At 37.1% G+C, this 15,836-nt stretch overlaps 1 protein-coding gene across 3 annotated transcripts in view; it reads left to right on the top strand.

The window, feature by feature from the left end:
• Positions 1–15,836, top strand: part of WASp — a 66,107-nt gene that overhangs the window by 33,203 nt on the left and 17,068 nt on the right. For all 3 annotated transcript variants that reach the window (XM_069838244.1, XM_069838246.1, XM_069838247.1), the window contains exons 7-8: positions 6,836–7,163; positions 12,807–12,976. In XM_069838244.1, coding sequence (XP_069694345.1) covers positions 6,836–7,163; positions 12,807–12,976 — 498 coding nt within the window. The remainder of the gene's footprint in view (positions 1–6,835; positions 7,164–12,806; positions 12,977–15,836) is intronic.

Below are 15,836 nucleotides of genomic sequence, written 5' to 3'. Positions count from 1 at the left end.
TCAAGAGTAAATAGCCTAATTGTCCAAAACGTCATGTAGGTCCTAATAGTTTCAAACGGCAAATCTATAGCTAATAAGTGATAATCTCGCATTCTACAAAATGGTCATTTAGTTTTGCTATATTATTACCGGCATAGAATAACTACTTTATTATTTTGTTAACAAAATTGGACAATTAGGCCTAAATAATATTTTGTCCTCAAGTAAAGTCCCGATCTTTCAAAGCAGAAACACATATAAAACATTAGTCTATTTTGAAAAAAAAGAACATTTTTATTATTCATCTACAAACTTACTCTTTCTACAATAACACCAATTCTGTTATTTCCGCAGTGATTTGCGTGTTCAAGATACATCATTTCATCTTCAATTCCATGAAGTACGTCAAATCGTGCCGCCATTTTGGTTTTCTCGACTTGACCATGTTCAATTCAAGATAATCGGTCCCACACCCGTGATCAAATTTGATCATCAACTCGCTTGTTTAACTTTGATCGAGATTGATACTCCGCAAATTGGCATTGAAGATGGTCAAGTGCCGACTTAACCATGGTCAAATTTTAATCGAGAATGGTGCACATGGGCATGAGTGCTGGTTCGAGTCCTAATGAGAAAATATGTTTTCTCAAGAAATCTCGACCGTTGTATCGGACCAGTGTCCACCCTGCATCATGATGAATTTGGGAAGTTACAGTGAGTAGCAAAATCCGTTTTGTTAAGCCAGCTATAATGGCTGGAGGGAACAACTTGTTCAAAAAACGTTACTCCTATACTGGTTGTATGATCATTCACATCTGCTGAGACATTTTGACGTGAGGTCAGCAGTTGGCAGTTTGGTCTTGGCCCATCATAGGCTGTTATACCACAGATCAAAAAATACACATGTGCTTTTTAGGGTTCAAGAAATGAATTTGTTTGGTTCAATAGTCTAAGGAAAAGTGTCAAGTGTGGAGTCTGGATTTTCCTTGTTATTTTTCTTATTGAATTATTGAATAGCATGGTGGAAACCGTAGCTAGTCTTTACTAAAAACACAAAGTAGTATTTGATGTCACTTCTCATCTATAATTTCGCATGATAGGCCTGTCACATATCAAAAGAAGCATCAATCTGTCCTCTGTGGACACGGTAGTAAACCACTGTACTGTGGTGAAAGCTGGAATAAGGAAGAAAGTTTTTAATGTCAATAAATTGTTGCATAAAATTGTATGTAAAAAGAAAAGCAAAATACAAATCAACAACTAATGCTAAGTAGCAAAAAGGAAGAGAAAAGAGTATTCTTAGAACAGTGCGATAATTTTATATAATAACTGGACACACAAAGTGTGTAATATGTTTTTTTAATGAACCTTAATCACTCGAAGAAATTTTAGAGTCTCTAGTAATAATCCTGATTTGCCTAATTTCAAAAGAACGATACTACAAAATGGTTTTGAATTCATCAAAAAAAATATAGTAGGCATGTTTTATTACTAATACCAAATGGCATTAATATAAAAAATGGTCCACACCTGTGGAGTAACGGTCAGCGCGTCTGGCCGCAAAACCAGGTGGCCCAGGTTCGATTCCCGGTCGGGGTAAGTTACCTGGTTGAGGTTTTTTCCGGGGTTTTCCCTAAACCAAAATGAGCAAATGCTGGGTAACTTTCGGTGCTGGATCCCGGACTCATTTCACCGGCATTATCACCTTCATCTCATTCACACGCTAAATAACCTAAGCTGTTGATAAAGCATCGTAAAATAACCTACTAAAATAAAATAAAATAAAAAATATAAAAAAATGAGAAGGCACTATTTGAGATCTTTGCGCCAATATAGAGAACAAAGCAAGAAGTTGTTTACCGACGTGGGGATCTTTGGATAAACATTGGTGATGCAAGTTCTCAGAGGAAAATGACAGCATCTTTTAATGTAATTATTATTAACTGCTATAATTAAAAATTATTGGTTGTAATAATTTTTGTCTTGCAATGAATATAGTTTCATTTTCTTGTAAGACATTTTACTGATTACCTTGCCACATGGCACTTGATTGTAGTATCAGTATCTCACATTATCACTACACTCACTGCTGTTGTTTGCAGACGAATACAGTTTGATATCAGAATTAAAGCTAGAGTGAGCAGACTTGAGTACTGAGGCTTCATGACTAATGTAAAGACAGTGAAATTGTTGACTTTTTTTTTTACGAGTTAGTGAAATTTTGGCTTCCTTGAAGAAGAGGGAACAGAGAAATATCTATCAAGTTTTGTCGGAAAGAGTTCAAAGCAACATTTAAGGTGCAATTCTTGAGGTTCAGAAAAAAATTGAAGAAATCGACCCAAGTTAATGGAACTGACATATCTTGTTGTTTTACTTTTTGATACCAGATTAAAGTCAGGCTTGGGCATTTAATTTTCAACTTAGAATTTTAGATGGAATTATTTATCGTAGAATGAACCAGCAGATGTGGGTAAAGAGTTATGCGGTTAGCTGGATGTGTACAAAATAAGGTAAAAAAGAAAATATGTTACTGTAAATTTTATTGTACAAAATAAGGTCAAAAAGAAAATATGTTACTGTAAATTTTATTCAATGTTATACCTACTCTGCTAACTGGATATTGCAGTAAGACACTTCTTCAACAAAGCAAGTCAGAATTTTATCTCTAATATAGATTGCATATCACTATTTTTGTACCAATTACTATAGAGGGGATTGACATAGACATATTCACAAAGGTTCGTAACAATCAGGTAGAATTTCAAAGATCATATAAGTAAATACCATTTATGAACATTAAGACAGTCTAATTAAATGTTCTGTGACATTGTGTAAAACATTTAATGTTGAGAAGATTACTATTTTTCTTGTGTGATGCTTGTCAGGCTACCAGAAGGCAGGAATTTCTTATTCTGAATTGAGTTTGTCCATACAGTGATTTCACGTGTGTTTACATTGTTCTACCATATTCAAAAGAAAAACATTGATCCAACAAAAATTTACAATTCAAAACTGATTTTGTAACAGCTGTCACCATATTTTGTTGAAAAATTGTGTCAGTCCAGGTTACTTGATGTAGAAGAGCCTACAGCCAAAAGAAAAAATTTAGAAAGAGAGATGCATCTTGTTACTTCGAATAACATAAATTACTTAGAGGCTTGTGACAAAGTAATAAATATTGTGAAGTGAAGATTTGCCTTCAGTATGCATCTCTCTGATGCTCTACTTTTCAATACCTGAAAACTTGGGACATTTTAATAATTCATTTACAAATAAAGATTTTGAAGCAACAAACAAAGCTTTCATAAAACTTAAAAAAATACTAATTACAGTAGAATTCCTCGTATCTGGCAACTGTGGGACAAAGCCAGTGATTTTGCCGGATAATTAGAAAATACGTTTATAGGTTATGTAAAGACACACTGTATTGCACAAACATTTTTTCCATGTTGAAACTGAGTAATTTTCATATAGATAATTAAAAATAAAGTTTTGAAATACGTACAATGTTTATTTTTAGTACTTAATACGGTACTGTACATTCATCAGTTCATAATTATTGTAATACATAATAGCATAAAAAATACCAAAAGTTTTCATAACCTTATGACACTTTTAAATGGCGGCCATGTGAGTCATGTGACGTGAAGAGCAGTGTAGCCTACATTGCAACTGTAAAGACTATGAAGTAGCGCTCGATGATTTGAGTGTAAGAACATTTTGCTTGCGTTTCGCAGAATCCATTTTGCAACAGCAGCACTTAGTGGTAATAGCCATGATACTATCCATCACTCGAATGAAATTTTTATGTGCTGTAGGAACAGAGAATTTCACACTTTCGTATTTAGACTCCTCCAACACCCCTTGAAACGGGTGAGTTCAAGTGTTAAATTGAATTATATCATCTCTCGGCATTGTTTGCAAGATCCAAGTGACAGGTACCTATGCTACCCTCTACTCCAGGAACATAACATGTTTTTTTTTTGTCTATGTTTTCATGCGTGAACAGTATCAAGAGTAAACATAATATGCGACATGTGCAATCTACGAAAACCACTCACATCTTCATCAGACTCTTCTCTTTCGCATGAATGACTTTTTTGGCCTAGCCATAAGTGCAGTTGTTTTGGTATTGCTGGTTATTTGGGTGCCGGATACTAGGGATTTTACTGTATAAGTGTTGTAGTCAAGACATGATCTGCAGTGTCTCATAAAAGAATCCTGAAATTCCTTTTTCTCGGGAAGAGTAAAACCACTTAAAATCGTAATGACACATTTCATAACTGCTGTATAAACTTGTAGGTATTTCTGTACATTAACAATAGTATGACATTATTTCCCAGTACTGTAGGTAAGCAAAGACTGATTTCTTTATAAATGTTACCACTTTCTTGGTAATTAATCAATACATAAATTAAATAAGAAATATAATTTGTCTGCATAGTTTAACAAGATTAAAATGAAGTTCAATTATGTGTGAAATGTCAAATTTGCTGATGTTAGTTTATTGCACTATAACTACGCTGTGCATCAAAGTTGTAAGGTATCCTAATATTTTTCTCAGGATTGGATGCAGATAGAATCATGCAATTGAGCTTAAAAGACGCGGACACTCTTTGTGAATGCGTGACACAGATGGCAGTACTGTATGGCACACACAACTCAAGTGGCGGCAGTGAAGGTTAGAAGGTGTTTTTGATACTTCAAATGGCGAAGTTCTCATTACTAGACCAGCGTGTTATTTGCGATTTCTCCACTTGTGTGGCGTGACACCCATCAATATTCGTAAGTTGAGTGAGACATATTGTGGTGATGGTGTCATGGATGTGACGGCTGCACTTGCTCCAATCGCGCAATCCTGTTGTCAGTCCGGCTGGAGTGTGGCTGAGACTCTTTTGATTCATTGTCACGTGACATTCCCTTATTTGAACTATCTCGCCCATGAACGCACATTTTCACATCCATGACATCTCGTATATATGAACATACCTCGTATAATCAAAATATTATCCTTTTTTAAGTACCTATTAAAGTTTTATATATTAATTAAACATTGATCCACCTTTAGAAATCATTCAAACTTATCGAATCAAATAAAGATCTCATTTCTTTAGAATAACTTCTGAAAGATTAAATAATAATAATTCATGGTGTTACAGCCCTTGAAGGGCTCAGACCAACTAGCAGGCTGCTGGCCTCACGTTCACATGCCGAAGCAGAAGTGGACGATCATCCAACTAGAATGGAGGTATCGTGTGGTTAGCACAATGATCCCCCCCCCCTACTCGTTATAGCTGACTTTCACAACCAGATTTTGCTACCTATTGTAGCTCCCCAAGTGCATCACGATGCTGGGTGGTCACTGGTCCCATACACTGGCCGAAATTTCATGAGAAAATTTCTTCCTTCACGAGACTCGAACCAGCATGTATTCTGTAATGCGGATCCTAGGCAGGATGCCTTAGACCACAACACCAACTAAATTACCATCCACGAGGAAAACGATCTTTGGACTGTGTGCTAAAATGATGGAATGGAAACTGTAACAGGCCATTATGGCTAATACATGGATATGAAGAAGGCTATATTTTAATTTTCAGCTTGCATACCTTCCCTTGAATATCATTCACTAGCCACCACTGTTTCTCTGAGTATCTTTACTATGAATTTTTATTGCTACTGCAATAAAGGAATCTAATTCTGATGTTTCTAATGAAGCACATGGAAGGCACAGGGACAGAGTGTGGCATTGTATAGGTAACAGCATTCCCCTCCCTTTCCCTGGAGGCAGGCAAGCAGGGGATTTTGTGTTCATTATGATAAGCACGGAAGTGTTTGCAGTATGTGATGGCAACTGAAGTAGGGATATTTGTGGCAATGTCGTCTTCACTTACCTTATGGTGCTGGAGAGGCAAGTGAAACATCCAGTTCCTGGCCAGCCTCATAGTGGTCAGAGTTTCTGGCTACAGTTCATGAGGTCTTGGGTTCGATTCCTGGTTAGAGCACAAGAATTTTTCCATAAAGAGAATTATTCCTATGTTCGTCCATGGTCTGGAATTTAGGTTAAGTTTAGATTTAAGACCTCTCTTGGCACCACATGATCATGGTCATCCTATCATACCATACCATCATGTAACTCTGCCTCCTAGGCACCCAACTCAGAAGTGGGTTACACCTAAGCCACTGCCAGGAGAGAAAGCCAGAATTGTCGAAAGACAACCTGGTGGCATAATAAAAAGAATAAGTCTTGTTACTACTGGCTGACCCATTCAGGTATCGTGTAGAAGGGAGTTAAAAATGATGTTTTGGAGTTGTCGGAAGTTGGTTCTTTCATTGCGAGAACTTTAGGAATATGTATCCTGGGAATACTAACAAATGTTTCTTCAGTTACAGTACGATTATTTAGTCCTGACAGTCACTAACAATGTGCGCATGGGTCAGGCGAGTCCAATAAGTTATGACAAGGGATGTTCAGTTTAGTTTGTCGCCTGCATTCAGAGCGATCGGATGTAATGCATGCGGTATAGTGTTGTGTTTCCAGCTGTACTCCATTTCTTTACTGACCGCTCGCTCTTATCTCTACTCTGGAACTCTCCCCACTACTCCTATTACTTCCCCTCTTTCGCGTCGCTGAGCTGTCAGGACTAAATAATCTGTCTGTAAATTATGTTATATTTTTCTAGTTACCCTTTTGAATTTTGAGAGTTAATTAAACTTTCATCATGCTTAAAAGCAAAAATTCTCCACATAATAATGGATACTTTGAACAGAAAACGGGTGGCAGAAAATAATGTGTAGAAGAAGTAGTAGAGTAAAATTTGTAAGTTAAAGCTTTACAGAAGTTTGTTCTCTTCAGGCCGGAGTCTCTGACAGTCAACTTCAAGACCGTGAGACTCGAGAGTTCATATATGACTTCATAAATCGACATGGTGGCATCGATGCTGTGAAAGATGAGGTGGTGTGTCCTCAGACACCACAGCCACCACCAGTGCCAGCACGAACTGCACCAGCTAACAGTCTGCACTACCAGACCAGATCTGCTCCGCCACCCCCTCCATCCCGCACTAATGTCCATCCTCCACCTCCTCCCCCATCACAGCCACCGGTAGTGCCTGGACCACCACCTCCTCCCCCACCTCCAACAAGAACACCTCCACAGAGACATGAGGCACCACCTTCTCAAGGTTAGTGATGTTCACAATGAGGAAAAGTTTTAGATTTTGGCTCTTATGGTAAAGAGAACTGTTTTTCATTTTATTTTTATCTTTCTAAAGCACTATTACTTCGACTATTTTTTATGCATTATATTACATGGGAAATAGATACACATTGTTATACAAATTTGTTGTAGAGTGGTGTACTATTATATTTAGTAAATATTACTGGATCCTTGTTAAAAATAGAGTAGTGAAGTGAATAATTTCGAGAGAAAAATTGTTCCGTGGCTGGGTATCGAACTCGGGTCCTTTGGTTAAACGTCTCAATGCTCTACCAACTGAGCTACCCGGGAACTCTGCCAGACACCGATCCAATTTTTCCCTCTATATCCACAGACCTCAACGTGGGCTGACAGTCGTCAAGCAACCAACATTGAGTGCACACTAAATCTGTGTGACTTAAATTGTGGTTTTCTGTTAACGCACAGTGACGTGTATTGTGCAAATCAAGCTTTCAGGTATAACTCCCTGTAAAGTTGATTTGAAATTATTCAACTTTACATGGAGTTATAGCTACCTGAAAGCTTGATTTGCAGATTAGTGAAGTACTCAAAACTGGTTATGATTTTTTCTATAACTTTTTTCTTTTAAATGTAAATTCAACCTTTCTCCAAAAAAAAAATATTTCAGAAAAATTGTAACTGCAGAGTTATGTTCTCAAGCAAAAACTACCTCAGATGATGAAAGTGTGTGGGTGTCATTCTTGCAAAATTGACGTAACCTTAACTCTTAGGGGCTAGAATAAGAGAATTATTTAAAGTAGTCATAATTTACATTATTCTTGTTGTGTGTGTACTGTCTTCAGCGTATTGGTTAGTGTCTATTTTATAATGTTGTTTCACACCTTTTCCTCACACAATTCAATTGATATTTTATTTGTACAAAATTAATTACTTAAGTAATAAGTTTATAAATGGGATCAGCTATCTTAATTTTTTTCGAAATTACAAAAAATTATTTCAGTGTGCATTGTGGGAAAGGAAAAGTTGTTCTGTTCTATGCATAGTAAATGATTTCAATTTTGTGTTACGGATTGTACAGATGGGGAGGCGAGACCTGACATTTGAGCTGCGCAAGAGGCAAAAGAAAGTTTGTTTCATGATGGTTAATATACGAATCTACCAACATGGAAGTTTATCTCAGACTGAAACCTATATAGCCACGGCACATGATAAGATCACTGGACAGGTCTTGCCTCTTCTATTGTAGTTAAAGCAATGGTGTAATTGGTTAGATGGAATAGAAAAAAAAATTGCTACTAAATTCACGAAACATGCAATGAGAAAGTGCTTTTCATCATTTATTTGTGTTTTACACTTTTGAAGTGAACGACAAATACAAAAGCAGAGACACAAAAGTAGAGAATTTTTGGATGAACTGCAGAAGGAAACAAAGGGAATTCGTTTTGTAATTTCCAAGAATGCTTCACTCCTATAAACGCCGTTTTTGCCCTAAAAAGACAATTTAAATGAGAGCCAATAAATTAACTACTTAATGTCATTAGTTTATATTTATTCTTATATTTCCGTACTTAATTCCACTCTCTATCTCACCCCTTATTTGTCTCCCCTATCATCTAATTCTGGTAGTCTGTCTTGTCTAATTTATTTACTACATATTATACAAACTTATCATTTTTTAAGCTGACACTGGGGCTCGATCTATGATTGCAGTATATTCTACTCCTTAAGCCAATATCTTATCCACTATGCTACAATAGCAGATTGGGATTTATAATTTGAGATGCTCTCCATATAGTTATGGTGGTATATATAGGATGCAGCAGAAGCATTGACCCATTTTAAACATTAAATTTCAGCATTAGTTATTGTAACTATATTTTATTATTATACACTCTTGAGAAGAACACTTGATAACATTTCTTACAATAGTCACTTTTTGTAAATTGCGTCCTGCAGACGACCTCCATTGCCAATGCAATCTTCTGCACCAACTCTCAGATTCTCCATAACCTTCTGCAGAGTTTCTTGTGTCATTGTCTGAATTTCGGTTTGAATGTTCTTCAGTTACTGGATGTTTTCTGGTTTATTTGAATAAACTTTGGCTTTAAGAAAGTCCCACAGAAAAATACCAAATAAACCAGGAACCAGGAAAAAAATGTTGTGTGGAAACATTTTTCTTAAAATTGTCGTGGACGTTCTTGCAGTGTGAGATATTAGGCCATTCTGTTGAGACCGTATTGACTCTATATTGATATCCTTTCAGCTTAGTTCTGTTCATACGAATTGTCATAACATAGTCTTATATCTATCTTACCACATCATCTCAATAAATAATCACTTTCACATTAAGCACCATATTTGAAGTACATATAACATATCAGTCCAGGACAATTTTTTTGAATGCATTGAGGATAAGTTATTTTTTAATGTCTATCACAACTATATTATAAATTCCCATTAATTCTCACCAAAGAATGCGTGCATCCTGGACAAAATAATCGAGAACAATCTTCCACTACTTGCCAAGTACAGGAAATGTAGCAACTTCAGAAGCTGATATGAACATGAAAACATAGTTGAATATTTTAATTTTTGCAGAGAGGCCTGCTATGTAATTGTAAGCAATAACTCTTCACATATTAGTGGAAATCCTAAAATTCTCTTATTTCTGAAGGTGTAGTGAATCATAGTATAGAATAAATATGGCAATATTAGGACATAATAGTTTAAATGCATATGGTTGCCATATTGTTAACAAGTTTTATTTCAGTTGTCTTGTTATAGCAAAAATGGTGCATAAGAGTGATGCATTCTGGGAAATTACCTTCGTTTTTGTGTAATTTTCACATTAACTCAGCTTACTGAACTTTTGTTCCATCATCTCCTCTCATCTAGCTTTCATAACATACACAGGGCTGCCCAAACTATGGCCTGTGAGCCACATCCAGCTCACCATATCTTGTTATGAGACCCACCTTTGTTCTTGTACAAACTGAACATTGTATATTTAATTACTGACGATTTTAGAGTTTTACTTCTTAAACATAGCTTGAACATGAATTCTGGAATTTGTTTTCTTCTCTCTTTGACTGTGATGTGGAGACAGTGCATTTAGAACAGCTAGATTTGCATTGTAATGATCCACTGAAAGACGTCGTTGGTCCTAAAGGTCTGATAAAATTCTGTTAATTTATACCAGATGAAAAGTATCCAACTTTGAATAACAAAGCCCAGTGTACAAGGGTAATTTGAAAATTTCTTGTAATAAAATAAAAAATAACAATATACCTCATTTTTTTAATTTTTATTTTTCAATGTAGTCTCCCTGTACACTAATGCACTTGGTTTCATCGATGTTCCAATGGCTTTATTCCATCTCGAAAGTTAAGATTCCTCCAGGCCAGCAAAATACTCAAGTCTGGCTATCAGTTCATTTGAAGAAAATCTTCGTCCACCAAGGAAAATTTTGAGCTTAGGAAAGAGATGGAAGTCTGATGAAGCCATGTGAGACGAATAAGGTGGGTATGGCAACAATTCGTACCTCAGTTCATGTGCGGACACACATCTTGATGGAACAGGACTTCCTTCCTTGCTAAACCTAGTCTTTTTTCGCGTATCTTTTGCTATAGTTGGTCCAGGAGGTTCGTAGTATTGTCCCATAATTGTTTGACCAGTGGGAAGATAATATATCAGCAGAATCCCTTTTGCATCTCAGAAAAATGATGCCATGACCTTTCCAGCCAACCATATAGCCTTTGCTTTTTTTGGTGGTGGAGAATCAACATGTTTCCACTGCTTTGACTGTTGTTTTGTCTCTGGGGTATAGTAGTGGACCCATGTCTCGTCTGTGTTCACAAACCGGCGCAAAAAATCTTGTTGGTTTTTCTGAAAATGGGCCAAACATTGTTTAGACTTGCACTATGATGTGTTTTCGATCCTATGTTAACAGTCGCGGCACCCATCTAGCAGATAATTTTTTCATACCCAATTCCTCAGTTAAAACGCAATATGCCCATTCAGATGACATCCCTACAGCTTCAGCAATTTCTTGCACTTTCAGTGTGTGATCCTCCAACACCATTTCGTGCACTTTTGTAACAATTTCTGAGGAAATTTAAACTCATTCGTCCATTTGGAAACAGTGGAATTTGAAGAAGAGGAGTCTCCCAGTGTGTTCTGAAAATTGGCATGAATTTCATTTGCTTTCATACCTTTCTTTACGAAGTACTTTATCACTGCAAATCTGTGTGTCAGTGGCTAACCATGACAATATCTTTGAAAAATATTGGGTGGAGTGCAAGAGGTCAAATGACTTTATTGTCAAATGCCTGGCATTAAAAAACAACAACAACTTTATCACTGCTCGAATCTCGGTTTTTTCCATCTTCACAAATCACTACATGGGAACATCAATAGAGAAGTGTCCACACCACAACTCTCTATCCAGAGCACTGATGCACCACGTGTTTACTCATGAAGGATGACTAATCATTACGCGAGAACCGAGTTACGCTAGCGATGACCTCTGTTGGTGATTCCGAGAAATTCTCAAACAACCCTCGTATGTTATCCATGTTTTCATGACTATACATGTGAACAAATATTTTTAAAAATTAAAATTAAAAAATCAGAATCAAGTTCGACCTTGAGTTGCAAACAACTTCAAAATGTCTTGCTCCTCAGCACAATGGAACAGAAACCAAACATCAACAATTCATTATCTTCAAAAACCTTGTTTCAAACTTCTCATTAGATAATTATGCATGCACTGTTCTACCGCTGTTCAAATTTATTTAGTCATTCATTCATAGTGTTCTGCCCATGGGCAGGTCTTTCATTGCAAACCCAACATTCTCCAGTCTTTCCTGTTTTCTGCCTTCCTCTTTGTCTCCTCATATGATCCATATATCTTAATGTCGTCTGTCGTCTGATATTTTCTTCTGCCCCTAACTCTTCTCCCATTCACCATTCCATTCAGTGCATCCTTCAGAAGGCAGTTTCTTCTCAACCAGTGACCCAACCAATTCCTTTTCCTCTTTCTGACCAGTTTCAGCATCATTCATTCTTCATTCACTCTTTCCAACACAACTTCGTTTCTTATTCTGTCTGTCCACTTCACATGCTGCATCCTTCTCCATATCCACATTTCAGTTGCTTCTAGTTGCTTCTCTTCACTTCATTGTATTATCCATGTTTCTGATGCATACAATGCTACACTCAACACAGAGCACTTCATTAGTCTCTTCCTGAGTTCTTTTTCCCTAGGTCCGCAGAAGATGCTTCTTTTTCTATTGAAAGCTTCCTTTGCCATTGCTATTCATCTAGTATCAGAAATAAAATTAAATGCATGTTAATAGTTTTTCCTTGTGAAATATTTACGGAAAATTATGTATGTATAATTCATTTATATTTCCAGAAATTACCTTTATTATAACATGTTGCCAGTGACCAATCATCCTTGTAGTTAATGGCCCTCGAAATAAAAATATTTGGGTACCCCCTGGCATAGACAATATATCTATATGATACTGTGCAAGCCATGTAGTTTCAATGTATTTCTTCCCTTCCACCGAAATATGCCTCAAAATAACATTTTTGTGCCAAATTTGTGTCATGACTAAAATAGGTGTTCTGTTGATGTTTTCAGGAACTCACACTCCTCCTCCACCACCCCCACCTACTGCCGTGAGTGCACCGCCACCTCCACCACCACCCATGTCTGCTCCACCAACAGATTTCAATGGACATTCAGCATCTGGAGCAAATGATCCTCGATCTGCTCTTCTGGAGTCCATTAGAAGTGGAAAGACATTGAAGGTAAAATGAAGAGACATGAGAAGTGGGAAATATGTACAGTCTTACGTTATTTTAATTTACATGGCTTGTGTTTTATTGTCATAAATATGACTCTATAAATACTGTGTTACTGAGAAATATCCCAGAGTTAGCCATAACAAAACTAAAGAAATATATTCCAGAGCTAGGACTAGTACAGCTAGGAACCCAAGAAATATTAGAGAGCCAATCTTAGCACAACTTAAGAACTAAAAGAAATATTTGAGAGCTAGTCCGATACAACTGAGCAACCCAAGAAATATTTGAGAGCGAGTCCTGGTACAACTGAGGAACCCAAGAAATATTCGACAGGTAGTCCTGGCATAACTGAGGAATCCAAGAAATATACGAGAGGTATTCCTGGTAAAACTGTGGAAGTCAAGAAATATTTGACAGCTAGTCCTGGTACAACTAAGAAACTCAAGAATTATTCGACAGCTAGTCCTGCCACAACTGAGGAACCCAAGAAATATTCGAGAGTTAGTTTGGAACAACAGAGGAACCCAAGAAATATTCGACAGTTAGTACTGGGACAGCTGAGGAATCCAAGAAATATTCGAGAGCTGTTCCTGGTACAACTGAGGAACCCAAGAAATATTCGAGAGCTAGTCCTAGTACAACTAAGGAACTCAAGAATTAATCGACAGCTAATCCTGGCACAACCCAAAAAATATTCGAGAGCTATAGTGAAGATATAAGAACAGTTCCTAAACAGCAAATATTGCCGTCTTGTCAATGTTGTCGACTGTTACCAGATATCATACGATTCTATGTGCTAAATGACTTACTCACTTACCGTACTTTATGTTGGAAGGTTATTCTAAATAATCCAATAATTTGTAACATATTTTCTTAGGCAAACTATACGGGAAATGGATCAACATGTCAAGTATTTTGTCTGGCAATACTAAATTCATTGGTTTAACTAAACAATTCACTCACGAGACCTAACCTAGAAATGTATTTTGTTTGACCACGTGAAATTATTAGTACTAACTCCGAAAACTTACCACAACGCAACACATAAAATAACTATTATGTATTAATATTAATACTGATATTAATTAATTATTAGTATGTTCAGATTTCACTAGCTACCAATAACTGGCTCAGAAATCTAGTACAATTTTAATTTCATGGAACTCCAGTACCTACAAATATTGTCGATATTTGTCTCAGCTGCCAACATACCAGTTACAAAATCACTACCATTTGTAGTATTTGTCAGTATCGAAATTCGAAACAAAGTTGGCAAAAGAAAATTCAACCTGCAAACTATAAAATCACCACAATCCACTAGCATATGTAATAATGGGGGGGGGGGGATGGTTAGGTTTCACCCTTAGGGTATGAAGTAAGCTGACCCGGACTATAGTTCGGTACAACAGAGGAACCCAAGAAATATTCGACAGCTAGTCCTGGTACAACTGAGGAACTCAAGAAATATTCTACAGCTAGTCCTGGCACAGCTGAGGAATCCAAGAAATATTGGAGAGCTGTTTCTGGTACAGCTGAGGAATCCAAGAAATATTTGACAGCTAGTCCTGGTGCAACTGAGAAACCCAAGAAATATTCGAGAGCTATTCCTGGCACAACTGAGGAACCCAAGAAATATTCGAGAGCTAGTCCTGGCACAACTGAGGATTCCAAGAAATATTCGAGAGCTGTTTCTGGTACAGCTGAGGAATCCAAGAAATATTTGACAGCTAGTCCTGGCACAACTGAGAAACCCAAGAAATATTCGAGAGCTATTCCTGGCACAAGTGAGGAACCCAAGAAATATTCGAGAGCTGTTCCTGGTACAACTGAGGAACCCAAGAAATATTTGAGAGCTAGTCCTGGTACAACTGAGGACCTCAAGAATTATTCGAGAACTAGTCCTAGTACAAATTTACTGAGTTTTCTGAGTGACATGTGAGAGCTGGTTCCGGTAAAAATGAAGATCCCATGAAATATTCGACAACTTATTATAGTACAACTGAGGTGAAAGCAAAGCTATCCTCTTTACATGCTAAGAAGGCGCTTGGGGGACATGGAAGTAGAGATCTGTGCTTTCATGACCTCGACAATAGAATGAGGTGGTGTAGTCAGCACCACATTCTGACTGCCTTTTATGCCTGGGAAACGCACAGTACACAATTTTATAGGAGGCTGAATTAACCTTGAGGTCATCATGGAAGTTTTGTCAATGGGAAAATTCCTACCAGCACCTGGAATTGAACTGGGAAACTTCCAGTCCATAGTCAGTTGCACTACCAACTGAGCTGTCCAGTCACCATAATACAACTAAGGAACCACAGAAATTTTCCAGGGCTACTGTTAGTACTGAAACTGAGGAGTCAAATACAACTGACGAATCCAAGAAACATTTCACATGCAGTCCTAGTCCAAATAAGCTACCCAAGATACAATCTGAAACTAGTCTTAGTACAGCAGAAAACTCAGAGAAATTTCCCAGCTCTAATCTGAGCACAAATGAGGAACTCTAGCACAACTCTAAAACAAGAGAAATATTCCAGAACTAGTGTTTGTACGACTGAGAAATAAAAAAAAAAATTATGGCTTATTTAACAACGCTCTCAACTGCTGAGGTTATATCAGCATCACCAGTGTGCCAGAATTTTGTCCCGCAGGAGTTCTTTTATATGCCACTAAATCTAGCCACATGACCCTGTCGCATTTAAGCACACTTAAATGCCATCGACCTGGGTCAGGATCGAACCCACAACCTCAGGCACAGAAGGCCAGTGCTATACCAACTGCGCCACTCAGGCGACTACGACTGAGAATTCAGTGAAATGTTTGAGATTTACTCTTGGTACAAATGAGGAAGCCGAGAAAT

Source organism: Periplaneta americana, chromosome 10, assembly GCF_040183065.1.
Source record: "Periplaneta americana isolate PAMFEO1 chromosome 10, P.americana_PAMFEO1_priV1, whole genome shotgun sequence".
Lineage (NCBI taxonomy): Eukaryota > Metazoa > Arthropoda > Insecta > Blattodea > Blattidae > Periplaneta > Periplaneta americana.
Note: the sequence above shows the minus strand (reverse complement) of the source record. Positions and strands in the feature narration are given on the sequence as shown.